The sequence below is a fragment of the Bombus bifarius genome, unplaced genomic scaffold (genome assembly GCF_011952205.1).
Source record: "Bombus bifarius isolate JDL3187 unplaced genomic scaffold, Bbif_JDL3187 scf7180000009125, whole genome shotgun sequence".
Classification (NCBI taxonomy): Eukaryota; Metazoa; Arthropoda; class Insecta; order Hymenoptera; family Apidae; genus Bombus; species Bombus bifarius.
The window spans coordinates 3,514,252-3,530,287 of record NW_022884914.1 but is presented as its reverse complement, the minus strand read 5'-3'; the positions used below and the strand labels follow the sequence as shown (position 1 = coordinate 3,530,287).

The 16,036-nt window shown below is 31.5% G+C and overlaps 3 protein-coding genes across 5 annotated transcripts; 1 reads left to right on the top strand and 2 right to left on the bottom strand.

Annotated features, from left to right (window-relative positions):
• The first annotated feature begins 210 nt into the window (after positions 1-210).
• Positions 211-14,548, top strand: LOC117213759 (sushi, von Willebrand factor type A, EGF and pentraxin domain-containing protein 1-like). 2 transcript variants are annotated; one of them, XM_033459386.1, is made up of 33 exons: positions 211-394; positions 798-1,675; positions 1,957-2,121; positions 2,498-2,753; positions 3,025-3,222; positions 3,749-3,913; positions 5,121-5,303; positions 5,459-5,671; positions 5,936-6,136; positions 6,243-6,491; positions 6,679-6,927; positions 7,024-7,239; positions 7,408-7,502; positions 7,580-7,895; positions 7,997-8,209; positions 8,288-8,449; positions 8,571-8,867; positions 8,944-9,086; positions 9,166-9,265; positions 9,362-9,575; positions 9,659-9,816; positions 9,934-10,022; positions 10,094-10,203; positions 10,280-10,452; positions 10,601-10,815; positions 10,895-11,102; positions 11,311-11,484; positions 11,590-11,681; positions 11,745-11,881; positions 11,970-12,882; positions 12,954-13,107; positions 13,173-13,361; positions 13,427-14,548. In XM_033459386.1, exons 2-33 carry the CDS (start codon positions 1,376-1,378, stop codon positions 13,594-13,596), a joined length of 6,717 nt encoding a protein of 2,238 aa, XP_033315277.1. In that variant the 5' UTR covers positions 211-394; positions 798-1,375; the 3' UTR covers positions 13,597-14,548. The 2 variants fall into 2 exon arrangements, with proteins under 2 accessions (XP_033315277.1, XP_033315276.1); XM_033459385.1 differs by having other exon boundaries at positions 1,957-2,244.
• Positions 3,935-4,931, bottom strand: LOC117213765. Its single transcript, XM_033459395.1, has 3 exons — positions 4,566-4,931; positions 4,372-4,492; positions 3,935-4,126 (listed from the first exon to the last, which is right to left on the bottom strand). Exons 1-3 carry the CDS (start codon positions 4,694-4,696, stop codon positions 3,983-3,985), a joined length of 396 nt encoding a protein of 131 aa, XP_033315286.1. The 5' UTR covers positions 4,697-4,931; the 3' UTR covers positions 3,935-3,982.
• LOC117213764 (mesencephalic astrocyte-derived neurotrophic factor homolog) lies at positions 13,381-16,023 on the bottom strand. Of its 2 annotated transcripts, XM_033459394.1 has the most exons (6): positions 15,832-16,023; positions 15,329-15,427; positions 15,131-15,255; positions 14,893-15,034; positions 14,584-14,790; positions 13,381-13,516 (listed from the first exon to the last, which is right to left on the bottom strand). In XM_033459394.1, the coding sequence occupies exons 2-5, from the start codon at positions 15,411-15,413 to the stop codon at positions 14,615-14,617; spliced, it is 528 nt and encodes a 175-aa protein (XP_033315285.1). In that variant the 5' UTR covers positions 15,414-15,427; positions 15,832-16,023; the 3' UTR covers positions 13,381-13,516; positions 14,584-14,614. The 2 variants fall into 2 exon arrangements, with proteins under 2 accessions (XP_033315285.1, XP_033315284.1); XM_033459393.1 differs by lacking the exon at positions 13,381-13,516 and having other exon boundaries at positions 14,075-14,790.
• Positions 16,024-16,036: the final 13 nt, after the last annotated feature.

The following is a 16,036-nucleotide window of genomic DNA, read 5'->3' as shown; positions in this document are numbered from 1 at the left end:
TTTCTGACCTCACATGCTGCTGCCGCGGTCCACCGTTCAACATTTCTCCTACACGTGACATAAACATGACACCCTTCCTCGAACGCTATCATAGACACGTTAAGACCGAACTGTGTAACATACGTCGCTTAGAAAATTTTACGCAACATATTCATAGTGTACCTTATCTGTTGCGAGAAATTATTCATCTTTCTCGAATCTTTTTAACATCCTCCAGATTTTTCGAGTTACATTGAGCGACTCTGTCTTCGTTAGAATGTTATCTATTGAAGCGTGAGAAGAAGATCAACGTTAAATAGATATAGTTTAGATGCTTAGAAGAATTATAAAGCGACATTATGATCGTCGTTTATTGGAACGTAAAGATGTTGTACTTTTGACCTTATCGCTAAAGGTAAGTTAAAGCAAATGATTCTGTATCAGAATAATTAACGCTCGTTTTATTGTACATTGTTGCAATTTTATGCATCTCAAATTTAAAGTATCGAAATAATAACTGCACCAGTTCTGATAATGTACATAAAACGAATTTTCTAATATTCTATGGTAGCCCTGCCACTTCAGCTTGCTTGGTAACCTACTTGCGTTATATGTTACATATGTTACATTACGTAATGTTACATGTTAAATGTTACATAATTTGATTGTAAAATATGCATCGCGTGGAATAATACGAATCGATTCAAATAAGATTGCCTGAAAATCGTGCAGAATCGCACGTGATAATATTCGCGGCGCTCTTTTAACGCGATCATGATCTATTTGTTATTTTTGCCACTGTTTGTTCTAATTTACAGCGTTGATTGACATGTAAGGCAGTCCGATTGGATTTGTTAATAAATCGGGCATCCGTCAAGATCACTCGATGAATATGAACACGTGTGCACGGTACAAGTTGAACAGAGAGTCCCTTGTTCTCAACTTTTCAAAGCTCGGACACGATTTAGATGCTCGTTTACAACTAGTAGCAGTTCAGCTTAAAGTATCGACAGTTGATCTTTCGATCTTTTCATTGTGTTCTCGAACATTGCGTTCTCTTAGTAAATCTAGTTAACGATAAAAACAAATCGGTAATTATAATCGATTACTTGTATTACATATATTTGTTATAATTTGATAAATTGTTGTTCTGAGAAATCGAAATACTCTCGCTGTTCCAAATTTATAGCATCAATATTTGGTAAATTAAAAAAGAAGCATACATAGATATTAATTACAATAGTATGATATGTGCAAGCGTCGAAAGAAGAAATTCTGTAAAAAAATTACGAGTAAATTCAAAGCGCTGTATTGATTTTGTCGGCGTAAAAGAATTTAATATTTTTGAAACCCGCGAGATATGTCTTGAAAGATAAATGTTACAAACTTTATGTGAATGTTATTTGCTAACATGATCAGTCCAATCGTGAAAATATGCACGTTAATTTGGTTGTCATTGTGTTTGCTAACTACGATCGCATTTTTCGATGAGATTAGCCGACTCGACATAGGATTGCAGAATTTTAGAGTGTCTGAAAGAAATGAGTTTAATTTCAAAGATAAGAGAAGCACAGATCGGTACGAATTAAATACCAGCTTGAAAAACCAGCTACAGAAACCGTTCAGAGAGAAAGCTGACGCTTTGTCGCGCCTTTTAAAAGCTAACATCGATCGTTTGAGGAACGAGACCGATCAGGTAATGGGAAATTTTACAAATAAACAATGTACATATAAATAATAATGTACTTATTGAAGTTCATAAAGTTTTCTTTGAATTCAAAATCCTAAATAAACATTTGCAAATTTAGGATTGTAATTAAGATTGAATAAAGTTCAATAAATATTAATTAGCGTTAATGAACAATATCTGTTAAATAAAATTCAGAGAATTTAATAAATTTTAAATAGCGCTATTAACGTTAAACTTCTTTCGCAGCGACGAGCAATGATTTTAATTTAACGTAAGATTTTTACCAGGTGGAACTGGTGTTTCTCGTTGACGCTTCAGGATCTGTTGGCTTGAAAAATTTTCACAGCGAATTAAATTTTGTAAAACATCTTTTGGCCGACTTTTCTGTGGAGCCTTCTACGACTACAGTCGCGATCGTAACGTTTGGTGGAAGAAGACACATCAGACGTAACGTAGATCAAATATCTCATACTAGTGACAATAATAACAAGTGTTACTTATTGAATAAGCAATTAAATAATATTAATTACACTGGTGGTGGAACGTACACGCGAGGCGCGCTTTTGGAAGCTCTTGTAAGCTGCCCACTTTCATTTTTTACTAACACTTATCTTACATTCATTCGCTATGAAATAGTTTTAGATATCAGTTTTCGAGTTTACATTATATCTTTTAATAAACTGCAATTTATAACTTTTTATTGTTATAAACTAGATAAAAGATATGATGTTAGAAATTGTTCGCAGATATAAACAGAAACTAAATTCAAGATGATATTAAATTTATAAGATCCAAAAATGTTTTGAAATGTTTAATACAATTTGCTAGAGAATACTCGAGAAGGGTAGAGTGAATGCAAAGAAGGCAGTGTTTCTTATAACCGATGGATTTAGCAATGGGGGCGATCCACGACCTGCGGCGAACCTTCTGAAAACTGCAGGTGCAACGGTATTCACATTCGGAATAAGAACAGGAAACGTTGACGAACTGCACGACATAGCCAGCTCTCCTGGAGACACGTACAGCTATTTCCTCGATAGTTTCGTGGAATTCGAGGCTCTAGTACGACGAGCTTTGCATCGCGGTAAGTATGAAATTTAAACAAATTTGAACAAAAGTTTGAAAAATGAAGTTTTTATCCAAATATTTAATGAATGAATTGATATTTGGTAAAATATTTATCGGAATGTTTGATACATTGATCTTTAAGAAAATCTTAAAGATAATTTGCAATCTGTCGTATACAATAAACAAACAAAGAAACAATGAACTCGATAAGACACGATTGTTTATTTATGCAAATGAACGTAAAGTACTTTATCTAATGTGAGCTCGCCCCGTTTCCGCTGTTACAGATTTGAAAGCAGGCAAATACGTACCAGTGACGTATCCAGATAATTGTAATCTCTTATGCAGAAATATCAGCGAAGTCGGAAACGAACGAAATTGCTGCGATAATTTCGCAACCTGCGCCTGCGGCACTGTGACCGGACATTACGCTTGCATTTGCCCCGCGGGATATTTTGGCTCTGGTTTTCAGGGTTCTTGTCACCGTAAGTTTATCGATAATAGAAATTTCTCTATATTTATGCGATATCTTTTCCTCGATGAAGACAATCTCAATTTTCATTACGTTATATTATCTATAATTGCTGTATCATCACAGAACTAGTGAATCAATGATATTGAAATAATAGTTTTCCACGATATACATACGTATAACATTAATGATTACTCTGATATTCTGAAATAAAAATTAGATAAATAAATAAATTCGAATTGTAGGTATATTACTATATAATATATCTCTAAATTATAGAATATAAATGGTATTGATGCTAAGCAATTAAATAGCAATAATGAATTAACAATAGCAAGTTAAATTTAGGAAATACGACAACTGCACCTATCTATGAGTTCTGAGAAACAACAAATCACCATTGGATCGATAATCTTATTAAAATAATGGAATAGAATAATAGAATAATTAAATGATAGATTTTGCTATTTGGTAGTCGTATAATACTCGCAACGCTCTTACAAGTTTCATTTAACGAGCTTAATTTAATCTTTCTTCAGCTTGCCCAAATGGAACGTACGCATCTGGAGAAATCTCCGGTGATCTGACGTCGATGTGCATATCATGCCCTGACGCGAATCAGGTGACTGTTAAAGTACCTGCAACTTCCATCGAGGATTGCGTTTGCGCTTTCGGATTCACCACGGACGGAAATAAATGCGAGGGTAATCGAAGATGCAATTAAATTGCTTGAAACTTTATCGTTCTCTTTATTTAAATAATCGTCTTGTATTCTACCAAATATACCCTATGCCTACTGGAAGAGCAGGCATATTTCCAAATAATGGCGTTATTTCTTTAAGAGGATCGGGATATTGCGGTCTATAAGCTCCATATATTTCCAACTGAAATTTTGGTTTCGATGCGAGCCAACCGTACTATGAAAAAAATACACGTTTCGAAATGTTAATTTAATTAATACTCACTCAAAATGATTAAGCGTGTATTTTTCGTTTAATTAGAGAGTCATAGTATATTTAAGATTTAAATTACAAAATATTTTAGAAGTACCAAAGTTTAGAAGTTTAAAGAAATTTTTATAACATCGTAGCGGCAACAAAATAATTTTGTAATTATTACCTGATTATAACAAGGTAATGAAAATTAAAATTTTTATTAATACCTCGCCACTAGTAGTAATCGGAGCTGGCAAACAAGTTTTTCCCTCTTTTCGCTCGAACGTTTCCGTGGCAATAACCGTTTGCTTTTCTTCGCACAATTTCTCTAATTCTTTCTGTAATTTCCTTCAAAATCGATCGTTAACAAGAATTCCTTATTAGTGGCTACGAATCTTAATAATACATTTTATATACATACTTGTGTTCATCTAATAACCATTCATACTTCTGAAACCATTTTATACGTAAGCGGTTTCTCTTGTGAATTTCCTCGGTTAAATTTTTATAGGTTGCTACAAAATCGTGAGGCTTTTTGGACCGTGGATCCATTATTTTTACTTTTCTTCTTAATGCAAATGAATGTCTAAATTCTTTAAAAGTTGTCCAAAAATATTATGCTCGTTTACAGTGAAGTTTGAAATGATAGAATTATTGAAACAAGATTGCGAAGAACTTCGTCCGTATTTCAAAAGCAAAAGAAGGCAATTACGTTAAATCTGCTCTTCCTAACTATTTCATGTCGTATCTATCGCTAATTCATTAGTCATTAATGACAGAATTTGATAATTAAATTTCGTATAATAGTTGAGATTTAAGTTTCTTAGATAAGGTAAAGTATCTTTTTATGATTCCATGATATCCTAATGGTTCTATTATTCTTTCCAACCTTTATTACAAACAAGTCTTAAAAACAAATACTTCAACAGCATTTCTTTCGCATTTCAAATATTCAATCGTTCTTCTTATTTCATAGTTATAACATGTCCTCGGTTAAGAGTACCGGAAAATGGATATTTGGTAAAAGCAAGCGCATGCAGCAACGTCGTTCACGCAGCTTGTGGCATAAGATGCAGAATCGGTTTCTACCTGACGGGTGATAGTATTCGACTTTGCGGAAAAGACGGTAACTGGTCCGGGAACGAACCGAAATGTTTGCGTGAGTTTCGTTATACATCCCTATTGAACGTAATTGGTTCGATTGCGATATACATAAACGATACTGAAAAATTGACATATTTGAAGCTTTTTTACTCGTTTATGAAACCTTTTCTTTTCCAACTCGTCATTCGTATCTTACGATTGCTGAAACAGTGAAAACCTGTCCGGCACTTCGAGTCCCTGCACATGGACGAATGCGCTGTCAAAACGACGAGGACCAACATTTGAGCACAGAAGATACGACAATGTATCCAATCGACTCTCGTTGTCAATTCAGATGCGAAACCGGTTATCAACTTCGTGGAAGTAAAGTTCGCAATTGTCTACCTTTGTCGCAATGGGACGGTCTCAAAGCTATGTGTACAGGTAAATTCTGCAATCTTTCTTAACATTAATATATGCAAAGCATTAATATGAGTAAAGATAATTCTAAATTATAGTATGATATATTTGATTGATGATATACATAGAATGGATGGAAGCTTTAATAAATACAGTTACAAGATTAATAAATATGATAAAGATCACCTTTACCTTCATTTTTCCCTTGAGTTCTTTGTTAGTCTTTTTTTATAAATACTTGAATTCTACTTCCTTACTTAATTACACATGTGTATATATCATTCATAGCGATAAAATGTGAACCTCTGAAACAAGTTGCGAATGGAGAAATTTCGCCTGAAAATTGTTCGGGACCGGAGAAGCTACCGTTTGGGACCAACTGCACTATAACGTGTAAAAAGGGTTTCGTACTTGAGGGTCCACGTTCCAGACATTGTAGCGGCCGTTCTGGAGTCTGGTCGCAACGTAGAACTGTTAATCGATGCATAGGTAATGTAACATCCAAAATTTATGAATTTCAATTCTTGTGATTTTTCAAGTTATCGCACTAATTTATTTATTTTGTTTCTTCTTTCTTCTGCTTTTTTTTTCAAAGATAAAACACCACCTTCGATAATCTGTCCACCTGACGTTATCACTGAGAGCCTTCCAGGGAAGAAATATGCCAGTGTAAGTTGGACAGTACCGAACGTGACTGACAATGTGGATAGATCACCTGTGTTATGGAGTAAACCATACATTACTTTCCCTTGGAAAGTAAAGATTGGGACACGCACAGTAATGTACGTGACACAAGATTCATCTGGAAATAGAGCTAGATGTAAATTTAAAGTTAAAGTTCTTGGTAAGTTAATTTCATTCACATAAGTCGTATCCTAACTCTAAATCCTCTCCTGGAACCTTGTCTATTTAGTAGACAATAGGTCTATATAATAGCAGTGACTATAATATAAATATATTGCGACTATAAGATGATTGTTTGTATTGCGCTACAATAATTTTGCTTAAATATTGGAATATAATTTTTCCAGATAAAGAACCACCAATGGTCGAGCATTGCGTAGATCCTCCGATACTTTACACCGATAATAGAATCGGAATAAGTAACGTGACTTGGGACGAACCTGGTTTTCACGACAATTCCAAAACTCCTGTACAAGTAGAACAAAATTATCTTCCTGGAGAAAACACGTTTCCTATCGGGTTAACGCAAATAGTGTACAATGCCATCGACAAGTACGATAATAAGGTGTCTTGCGTGTTAAACATAACTATAAAAGGTGCCACGTTGACATGATTAGCTTGTACTTCATAAAATAATATATCGTATAATTTAATTAATTATAAATAAACAAGTTTTAATTTTTATCGGTTAGATGCTTGTAAGGAGATCCCAAAAGTGTTGAACGGTTACTCCAAGTGCAGTACACCATCAACGAACGAGACGAACGAGTGCACTATAACTTGCGAAGAGGGATATGGATTCGCGTCTGAAGAACCAAATGTTGGAATCGTGGAAAATATATTGCTATTAAAATGTAACGGGAACACGTCAAATTGGCTTGAAGAAAATTACATTCCTGATTGCTCGGGTCTGTTAAATGTGACAATTTCTTTGTTTGATTTAACAGATATGATATAATTTATAAATCTTCAAATAAATCATATCGAGGATTTACAATTTTAATACAAAAATAATCAGATATAAGAGATAACGTAAATTCTTTTTTTTTATCTTTTTTCTTGTTATCGTTGTATAGAGTCTACAATTCCAAAAAGTGCATCTCAAGAAGGAAGTATTATATTAGAAGGAAACGCAACAAATATATGTGACAACCAAACGACACTCCGTGAAGTAAGTATTTGTCAATTTTTTGTTTATCAACTTTATAATTTCTCATATAAAATCATTTTCATTATAATGTAATTTAGCTGAGCAAATATATTACCGCCGATTTAACGTCGATATTGCTCGACATTTGTGGAAACGATATCGAATGCGATCTCATTACCTTCGATCCTGAATGCGAGGAGATTCTTCCATCCTCGAATACAGTGTATTCCAGTGTAATAAGAAAACGAAGAGAACTTAACTACAATGATACTTCTAAATTATTTATAACTAATATAATGACAACGAATGGTATTAACTTAAAATCAAAACGAAATGTTAAAATAAATGATAATAGAAGTAAAACGAAATTGAGGAAGAAGAAAGAAAAAATTGAATTGAAGTTCAAATTTTTAGGTAATCTGGCGATCGATAAAATTTTAGTAAAGGAACATGTATAAACGTAAATATGAAACAAATCTTGAATATTTACGTATATAAAATATTATTTAATGTAGGAAGAATAATCGATGAGCACCTTCACAATCCACGAGAAGGAATCGAGAAATTGCGGCAAAAGCTCGAGTCGTTGTCAAAATCTGGGAAATTGAACTTATTCGACAACAGAACAAATCAAGAAATCGCGAAACTCGCGTTAAACTTGCATCTTATTTTTAAAAATTTTGAGGAAATCTGCAATCCAGGAAGCATCTTAAAAAGACATACTTGCGGTAAATATAATTCAATGAGTTTCCTCTGATCTATTAGGAATTATTAATGTTCTATAATCGAGTTTATTTAAATTTTAGTCAAGTGTCCTGTGGGAACCTTCTTCAATTCCTCGACCAAACGATGTCAATCGTGTTCCCTTGGAGAATATCAAAACGTAAGTGGATCATTGAACTGCAAACGTTGCCCTGAATACACTTCGACGAAAAAAATGCACTCAAAATCTCTACAAGATTGTATACGTAAGTACTTTATAAACAAATCCTTCTCTTAATATCAATTCACTTTTATTATTCGTTTTCTCCACTTTTATAAAAACTATTTCTCTATAAAGGTAATATTTGTATATATGTTTTTATTTAGACTTATGCAAATCAGGATACTATTCTCAAAAGAAGCGTTATCAGAACATACGATTAGCTCTCGAACCTTGCCTAATGTGCGACATTGGATTTTATCAACCAGAATATGGTCAAACTCATTGTCTTTCGTGTCCACCTGACACTACTACTAGAAATCATGGATCTAAAAGTATAAACGAATGTCTACCTCTTTACAAAATCGAAACTAATATCTGTGATATAGAATCGTGTTTCAATAGTGGACAATGTATACAAGAAGAAGACAGTTTTAGTTGCGAATGTCCTGACTATTATGTCGGTAATTATTTAATTTATTTTTACTTCATTCATGGTACGAAATAAGAAATATTATTATACATAAAACTACTGATTAGGCTCTAAATGTGAAACATTCCAAAATCCGTGTGATTCTTCACCATGTTTGAACGAAGGAATATGTAATATTCAAAGTTTAACGAACAATACTATAGGATATTCTTGTACGTGCAGAAATGGATATTCAGGTAGCAACTGTGAGGTAAAGCAATTATTATCTATTCAAATAACCAGAGTATCATTAGAAATAAATTAATTAATAATTAAAATAAAATACATAGCTATACATTGACGAATGTACCATTAATCCCTGTCGAAACAATGGCACATGTGTGAGTACGGAGAATGATTATGCCTGCGAGTGCAAAAGTGGTTTCGAAGGTATATTTGCAAACTATGATAGAATAATTATTATTAAGTGATTAATTTTTAAGAAATATATCAATGAATAATAATTAAAATATATTAATAAATTAGGAGAATTTTGTGAAATCGCCGTGGATCATTGCGATCCTTCACCTTGCATGGAGGGATCTACTTGTCGCAATGTTAACGACACTTGGAAATGTTTCTGCAGACCTGGTTTTCTCGGTCGCTATTGTAATTTATTGCCTTGTGATTGGTTACCGTGTAACGAAAACTCATATTGCATAAATATTGAAGAAGAGAATGCAACAATAATGAGTTATAGGTGACCAAAATAAGAATATAGACACATGTATATATGGGATTGTACAGTCATTAATAAAAAATAAAAAATTTCTTAATTATCAGGTGCGTCTGTATAGATGGTTATACCGGAGAAAATTGCGCTATAGAGCTGAATTATTGCGAGAGCAATCCATGTTTGAACAATGGAAAATGCACAAATAATATTCTCAATTACACATGCACGTGTCCTATGTTATTCACAGGACGTCATTGCGAGACTGGAAAGTATAGTCTTAATGAATATTCATTTTTATACAAATAAAAATAATCTTGCGTATTAAAACGCTTTTTCTACTAATTGATAATTTCTTCTTGAATAATTTATCGTGTCTTTATAGAATTATTCTCCGATTATACGATACGCTTTAGTAAATCGGGAACCACAGATTATATCAGTATGAAAGGTCCTACGATAAATCTTTCCAAGGTAGTAAATGATATTAAACGATGTAACGAAGAGAAATAAATAACTTATTTTTATTTTATCATCAATTTTAGTTAACTACGTGTTTGTGGCTACAATCGAAAGATACGTTTAATTACGGCACTGTGTTGTCGTACGCTACACGTTATTACGATAATGCATTCACTTTGACAGATTATAACGGGTAATGAAATATCCTTCTTAATAAAAATTTAGGAAGTATTTGACTCACATGAAATATTATTGTCTTGATTTTGTAGGCTGGTAATATATCTCAATGGCGAGAAAGTAATAACCGATATTAAAGTAAACGATGGTCATTGGCATTTCGTTTGTTTCACCTGGGAATCGGAGAATGGCTCTTGGAATATTTTTATCGACGGCCTTTTGAGAGACAATGGCATCTACTTATCGAAAGGAAGTTCCATTCAAGGTACCAAACGTTAAAGAGATAATACTGTCTAATATTCTGTAAAAAGATAATATTGAAATGAAAGAGATTTCCTACCAAAAGTATATTATATAAATAATCCTATAAAAAAGTATATTAAAATAGAAAAACTAATGCTTCTTCCAATTAGGAAATGGAACTTTTGTAATTGGACAAGAACAAGATCGCGTTGGAGGAGGATTTTCGGAGTTAGAATCGTTTTTAGGAAAACTAACATTATTAGATATTTGGAGCACAGTCTTGGCAGCCAAAGATATCAAACATTTATTCAACACCTGTGAAAAATACCACGGTAATGTAATTGCATGGGCACAAATGCAAGAACACGTGCACGGTGACGTTGCGGTAATTATTCCTTAATATAGATGATTGTACTTTTATTACAATTCTATGATCAATTTTTTATTGTTCCTGATATCCTTAGATATTAAGCACTCCATTTTGCCGTGGCTGTCCTTTACCCGTAGTACCATTTAAAGGTAACATAAACGTCAGCGGAGATGCATCAAACATTACATATCATTGCGACAGTGGTTACGTGGTGCGATTTCATGGTAGGGAATACCGATCTTTGACAGTGAAGTGTCTTAAGCAAGGACAGTGGGAAGGATATTACACACCCGTTTGCGCAAGTGAGTTGCAATACTTTGTAATGTTACACTTATATGCTTAATCATCTTCCTCTGGATAAATCATGAAATATTAAATATAAAAGAACATTTTCTTCGTCTGAAAATAATAGTTGATTTTGTATAAATTGAAAGTTTATGAAATTCTGTATAATTACGTAATTCTCGAGTAGAATACTTTTCGACCTTAACAATTTGTGCCTCATTTAAGGAAGAAGATGCGGATTTCCGGGATACTTCCCTCGAGGTCGTATACAAGGCAGATCGTATCTATTCGGAGATGAAATATATTATTCTTGTTTGATCGGTTATGAACTTCGAGGAAACCCTCGTAGAATTTGTAATGCCAATGGAAAATGGAGCGGATTACCTCCAGTTTGTATAGGTAAAGATTGTAGACTTTCGAGACAATACATATTAATATCATAGAAGTAAAATATTAATATTCATTAATTATTTGCTTTTAATTCTTAACAATTATCTATAACAGGAAAAACATGCAAAAATTTATTGGCTCCAGAGCACGGGGACATCGAGTACGTGATAGAAGAATATGAAAGGGATGATCTTTCCATTCTACAGGTATGATTCATTTACAAATATTGTGTAAAAAATGGAGGAATTTTTATTGAGTATTATTCATAGGTAGGGCAGCAAATCGAATTCAAGTGCGATGTTGGATTTCATGTAAAAGGGGAAAAGCTTTTAACGTGTTTGGAATCTGGACAGTGGGACCATGAAAGGCCTTCGTGCTTGCCTTATAAATGTCCACCACCAAAAAGGTAAGAGACATAGTAAAGAAAATTACTATAATTTCATACTACATTATCATAATTTTATAATAAATAGTTTTTTATAATATTTACATAGGATTACTTACGGATACATAATTTCTTCAAATTCGAGAAATCTACACGAAACTTCTGCCACAAAATTTGATTTACAAGCGATTAATGACACGCTCGAAAAGGACTACGATCTTAACGATATTGTTGGATATTCTTGCTATCAGGGATATAAGTTTGAGGGCAATCATAATTTGTTGAGCGAATTTAAGCTTCAATGTACGGAAAATGGTACTTGGGTTGGATTTGTTCCTGATTGCGTACCTTTAAAGTGTCCGTGGCCCAACATCGTGGATAATGGAAAATTATTGTTTAAAACACAAAATAATGACACCATTGAACTTTTAAGAACAGAAATGGGGTTTAACAATACGAATATAGGAATTACATCAAGAGACGATGATGTCGGAAGAAATCAAAGTTTAGAAGACCAATTTGCCATTGGTTCTAAAATTCTAATAAAATGCGATGTAGGATACAAATTAGTCGGTGATAACTTTAGAATTTGTACAGACGATGAAGGATGGTCATCCACGTTATCGTCTTGCGAACCTCAAGAATGTCCCATCTTAAGTCATCCACTTTTTCAAATCCTTCGTGAAGAAACAAACTCAAATAACTATACTGCTACTTGGGAAAATGATCAGAATAAAAAATTGGGTGACCAAGGGCCATATAATGGTACTTATAAGAATCTAAAGTATTTTGTAGAAGGTCATACTTATATGAAAAAGATAGTCTTTAGCTGCAACAATGGAGAAATTCAATTGAATAATGCAAACATTCAAGATTCTATTTCTGATTTAACTTGGTTTTGTAATGAGCATGGTAAATGGCAAATAAATGACAATATATTATTAAATGACACCATCAATAAACTCTTGGTTAATAATGGAATTGATAGAATTTGTCAGAAATTTATGTGTGATTTGATAACAGTAAGTAATATAATTATTTTCAGAAACAAATATAATTTTTAACTATGAAATTAATGTTAGATTACTATTAGGTTCCAGAATACAGTTACATTATCGAGACAAATTATACAAGAACTGTTAATAGCACTATTTCATTCAGATGTCATCAAGGCTATATTCTTGAAGGCAATGAAAAATCTGTTTGTCTTCCAAATAATACTTGGACTACTATTCCTTTTTGTAAACGTAAGTTCTGTCACAAATATTTTCAAAGATTTTTACTCAAAAGTTTGAACAAACATTTATTTTAGCTGTAATGTGTCAAAAACCACCTAAAGTTGCAAATGCAGTTTTAAAAGAAGATAATATCGAAGCAGTAAACTTTACATTTGGTCATACAATTACTTACGAATGCATACCTGGATACCAAATGCTTGGTCAAGGAAATGTAAGATGTCTTGCAAATGGGAAATGGTCCAGAATATATAGTAGATGTTCAAGTAAGTTCAATATTACATAATATATAATATTGTATCATCCTTTCTTGATTAATTAACATTTATAGGACTTTCGTGTAATAAACCAAAACTTCCATTTGGTGCAACAATTCGTGGTCGTTCTTATTTGTATCAGGATCAATTGACATATGTGTGTCCTAGTGGTAAAAAGCAAGGATTGATTACATGTAAGGCCGACGGACATTGGAGCGATTTACCGAATTGTAATGATAATTAATAAAAAAAACATCAATATAGCTTCATATAATCTTTACATATAAAGATAAAATAATATAGCAAATTTATTTACTAATTTTTTTATTAAATGACCACAATTATTAAATCTTTAAGATTTTATACCTTATCATTTTACATCTCATAAGTATATTTTCACAAAACAATGTTACTGTACAAGAGAGATAATGTTCTATCAATAAATTTCAATGTTACACATCAAATATTCTACGTACTTAACTATAATTGGAAATCAAACTAGAACTAACTTTGACAAATTGTTACTAATGAATCTTTAATACTGAACACTTGACAAATTTCTAATTCTACTATCTAAATTAGATGATAAAATCAAATGTTTTCATGGTCTGAAAAGGTAATGTATTGTTGTATACAATTGTTAAAAAATATTAAGAGAAATATGTTGTAGAAGTTAGGAGTTAGTTATGATTTTTTGATGTAAAAAGAAAAAAATAAGTATGTATAACAACACATTATTGATAATTCATCACAAATACATATCTGTTTATATAGTACATGGTTTCTTGATATAAATAGGATTTATACATGTATAAACGCACAGTATCAGAATAGTTGAGGAAGAGCAATGAAAGATAAAAACATGAAAATAATTTGTTGTATGAAAAATTTGAGTTATTTATATTTGTCTAACGTTGGTGTGATAAAAACGGAGCACCTTTCATGATATTTAATTTGTATTAGCATGGCTATACTAAAAGGAATCATCCTTTCTTAAAAAATTTTCACTGCTTAACATTTTTAATTTCTTAAACTTATGTCCAAGATATTACTGAATTAAATATAATTCAATATTATCAACTGAAATTTAAATGCATATGTATACTGGCTGTTAGAATTACCATAAAGGAATTATACAAAATTACTCTTATACAATCATTCAGAATAAAGAAACATAAATACCATTAATTATTTTGTAAAAAAGAATACCCCAAAGCTTAGCCATACTAACATAATAATTTATCTACAGTGTTGAACACTTTTCAGAGTTCTGAGTTTACATTATGAGAATATTTGGGTTTCAGTTCTTCAATTCGTTTAATAAAATCTGTTTTCTCTATGCAACCATCACATGTTTCATCCCAGTCACTCAAGATTTTCCTCAAATCACGTACTTTAAGCTTTTTTAAATCAACAGTATCAATATCAATTTGTTTCTCTGAAATTAAATGAGAATATCATACATTAAAAATTAGAAAAACAATTTATTTTGATAATTCAAATTATTCATAAACATAGAATTAATTAAAAACGAACATACCATATCTCAAATCACATATTTGAGAATCCTTCTTCTTCAATTTTTCACATACTTTATTTGCAGGCATAGACCAAGATATAGGTTTACTTAATTCGCTTAAAATACCTGTGGCAGATTCTTCCAAACCACCTAAATAATAACACTAACAAAATAAAAAGAAAAATTCAATTAATATAATTATAAATTACTTATTACGTTCTAGTGTTTATAGCAACAGTGTATTATTATAAATACTTACGAATCTGTTTTCCTTAGATTTAGTACCTTTACAAAAGTCTTTAAATGCTGCTTCGATTTTTTTTGTATCTTTTTTCACATCTTCACTTAAAGTATTCACAAACCTTTCCACAGTATTTATACATACTAAAATATTATCAAATTTAAAAAAGTGATAAAATTAAATAGTATACAAACAATAAATAAAATATTAATTTACCTTCACATTCATCATTTTTCAAAGCTGTGACAGTATATACCAATCCAAGAATAATAAAGAAAGTTAATAATACTGAACTATTCATTTTGAATATATTTTCTGCAATAATTTTTTAATTTTATACTCTTTATTTTTAAGAAACTATATTATATTACATAAATTAACAAAACAAAAAATTTTGAAGGTTTATATAAAGATTAATAATCGAATAAAAAAAAACTTAAAAACAAATAAATTGAATATATTTAAATTACATACATTAAATATACATACGTATATTAAAGATGGATAAATATACTAATATTATGTTTTTGTTAAACTTCTAATTATATTACCTCTTAAAAGATATCATAAATACAAATTACACTAGAAACTTACGTTTCTTAAATAGAAATAAGATATTAATGAAAATTTAGAAAAAAAAAGGATAACAAAAATTAATAAAACAGTGAGTACATTTATGTTTACAAGGTTAACATAAATGATAATGGAACACAACTTACATATTGTTGTGCCGATAAAGTAATTCGTGTATTACGTGGAAAATATCCTTATTAAGTTATAACACAAACACTCTAAAACTTTTAATTCATTCACTTGCTATTGCAACAAAACTTTTAATACAACTACATAAGTTTTATCCACGCTTCACTTTATACTTTATACACGTTGGATTCTGTCAAAAGCCCGGAATCCCAGCTGGCGCAT

What these genes read in the sequence shown, in the direction of transcription:
- LOC117213759 (XM_033459385.1), top strand. Translation starts at nt 1,376, where the DNA reads ATGTTATTTGCTAACATGATCAGTCCAATCGTGAAAATATGCACGTTA. An exon ending in TTTTCAGGGTTCTTGTCACC is followed by an intron (nt 3,223 to 3,748) that starts GTAAGTTTATCG and finishes ATCTTTCTTCAG; the next exon opens with CTTGCCCAAATGGAACGTAC. An exon ending in GAACGAACCGAAATGTTTGC is followed by an intron (nt 5,304 to 5,458) that starts GTGAGTTTCGTT and finishes TTGCTGAAACAG; the next exon opens with TGAAAACCTGTCCGGCACTT.
- LOC117213765 (XM_033459395.1), bottom strand. Translation starts at nt 4,696, where the DNA reads ATGGATCCACGGTCCAAAAAGCCTCACGATTTTGTAGCAACCTATAAA. An exon ending in TGGTTATTAGATGAACACAA is followed by an intron (nt 4,493 to 4,565) that starts GTATGTATATAA and finishes TCGATTTTGAAG; the next exon opens with GAAATTACAGAAAGAATTAG. An exon ending in CGATTACTACTAGTGGCGAG is followed by an intron (nt 4,127 to 4,371) that starts GTATTAATAAAA and finishes TTTTTTTCATAG; the next exon opens with TACGGTTGGCTCGCATCGAA.
- LOC117213764 (XM_033459394.1), bottom strand. Translation starts at nt 15,413, where the DNA reads ATGAATAGTTCAGTATTATTAACTTTCTTTATTATTCTTGGATTGGTA. An exon ending in AATCTAAGGAAAACAGATTC is followed by an intron (nt 15,035 to 15,130) that starts GTAAGTATTTAT and finishes TTATTTTGTTAG; the next exon opens with TGTTATTATTTAGGTGGTTT. An exon ending in AATATGTGATTTGAGATATG is followed by an intron (nt 14,791 to 14,892) that starts GTATGTTCGTTT and finishes ATTTAATTTCAG; the next exon opens with AGAAACAAATTGATATTGAT.